Source organism: Nannospalax galili, unplaced genomic scaffold, assembly GCF_000622305.1.
Source record: "Nannospalax galili isolate Female #2095 unplaced genomic scaffold, S.galili_v1.0 scaffold84, whole genome shotgun sequence".
Taxonomy (NCBI): Eukaryota; Metazoa; Chordata; class Mammalia; order Rodentia; family Spalacidae; genus Nannospalax; species Nannospalax galili.
Genome location: NW_008352272.1, coordinates 1,317,570 through 1,318,720, shown reverse-complemented (window position 1 = coordinate 1,318,720; position 1,151 = coordinate 1,317,570). Strand labels below are relative to the sequence as shown.

The following is a 1,151-nucleotide window of genomic DNA, read 5'->3' as shown; positions in this document are numbered from 1 at the left end:
GGGATGCAGCCGTGGAAGGGAACTGTCCCTTCAGCACCCCAGGTCCTCCGCCTAGCCGCGTAGCTGAGGAAGGGAGCTGTCCCTTCAGCATCACGGACCTTCAACCCGCCCATCACGAAGACGGAGGTTGGGCAACAGGAGAGGAGCTGTCCGTTCAGCACCAAGAACCTCTGACTGCAAGTGCGGCCCCCGCCCCAGGACTCTCCTTTTTCTGCAGTTTGCGCGGGGGTGTGGAGAGCAGGCGGAGAGCTTTCCTGGGAGGCTGGGGAAGCAGCGAACACTCTTCTCAGCGACTCGCCTCCCAGCGTGCTATTTTTTGCCATCCGCCCTCACCCCCGGCACACGCGCTCGCGCGCGCGCGCGCGCGCACACACACACACACACACACACACATACACACACGCACGCACGCGCGCGCGCACACACACGCACACACACACACGCACACACACTCTCACACGCCAGACCTCTCTGGGTTTCTTTTGCCTTGAGTCTCCCAGGGGCTGTGAGAAACCAGGCGCATCTCAAACCGAGCTGGCAGCTCTAAGCTCCGAAGCCATGTCCTGCACAAATCCTCGTCCTTTCCAAGCTCCTGAGGAATGAAAGGAATCCAGGGATCCTCTGACCACAGCAGTGATGTGGACCAACCCCCTGGAGCCCGCACCCTCCCGAGGGCCATAGAGGATCGGTACTGGAGAGAGCTTAAGACAGGAAATTTCAGCTTCCCCAAAGTCCCCGTGGATGTTGACAAAAGGAGATCCGGATTTTTGGCAGAGGCTGTCCTAGGTTACCCAGCTGCAGAGTAATTCTTCCTTCTGGCATTGACTCTCCCCCTCCAACCCCCAGCCGTCCAGAGTACCATGAAGAATTATGAGGATGTGTGACAGAGGTATCCAGATGTTGATCACTACTGTAGGAGCCTTCGCAGCTTTTAGTTTAATGACCATTGCAGTGGGCACGGACTACTGGTTATATTCCAGAGGTGTGTGCAGGACTAAATCTACAAGTGATAACGAAACCAGCAGGAAGAATGAAGAAGTAATGACCCATTCTGGGTTGTGGAGGACCTGCTGCTTGGAAGGTATTTACAAATTCCTTTCAATGGCCCTGAATAATCAGCTTCTGAAGTCCGTACGGGTGTTTGCGGGGGG

The 1,151-nt window shown here is 56.2% G+C and overlaps 1 protein-coding gene across 1 annotated transcript in view; it reads left to right on the top strand.

Annotated features, from left to right (window-relative positions):
* The first annotated feature begins 412 nt into the window (after nt 1-412).
* Cacng3 (calcium voltage-gated channel auxiliary subunit gamma 3) overlaps nt 413-1,151 on the top strand; it is a 107,517-nt gene continuing 106,778 nt past the window's right edge. Inside the window, exon 1 of the mRNA XM_008849210.2 lies at nt 413-1,081. Within this exon, the coding sequence (XP_008847432.1) occupies nt 871-1,081 (211 nt within the window). The 5' untranslated portion in view covers nt 413-870. The remainder of the gene's footprint in view (nt 1,082-1,151) is intronic.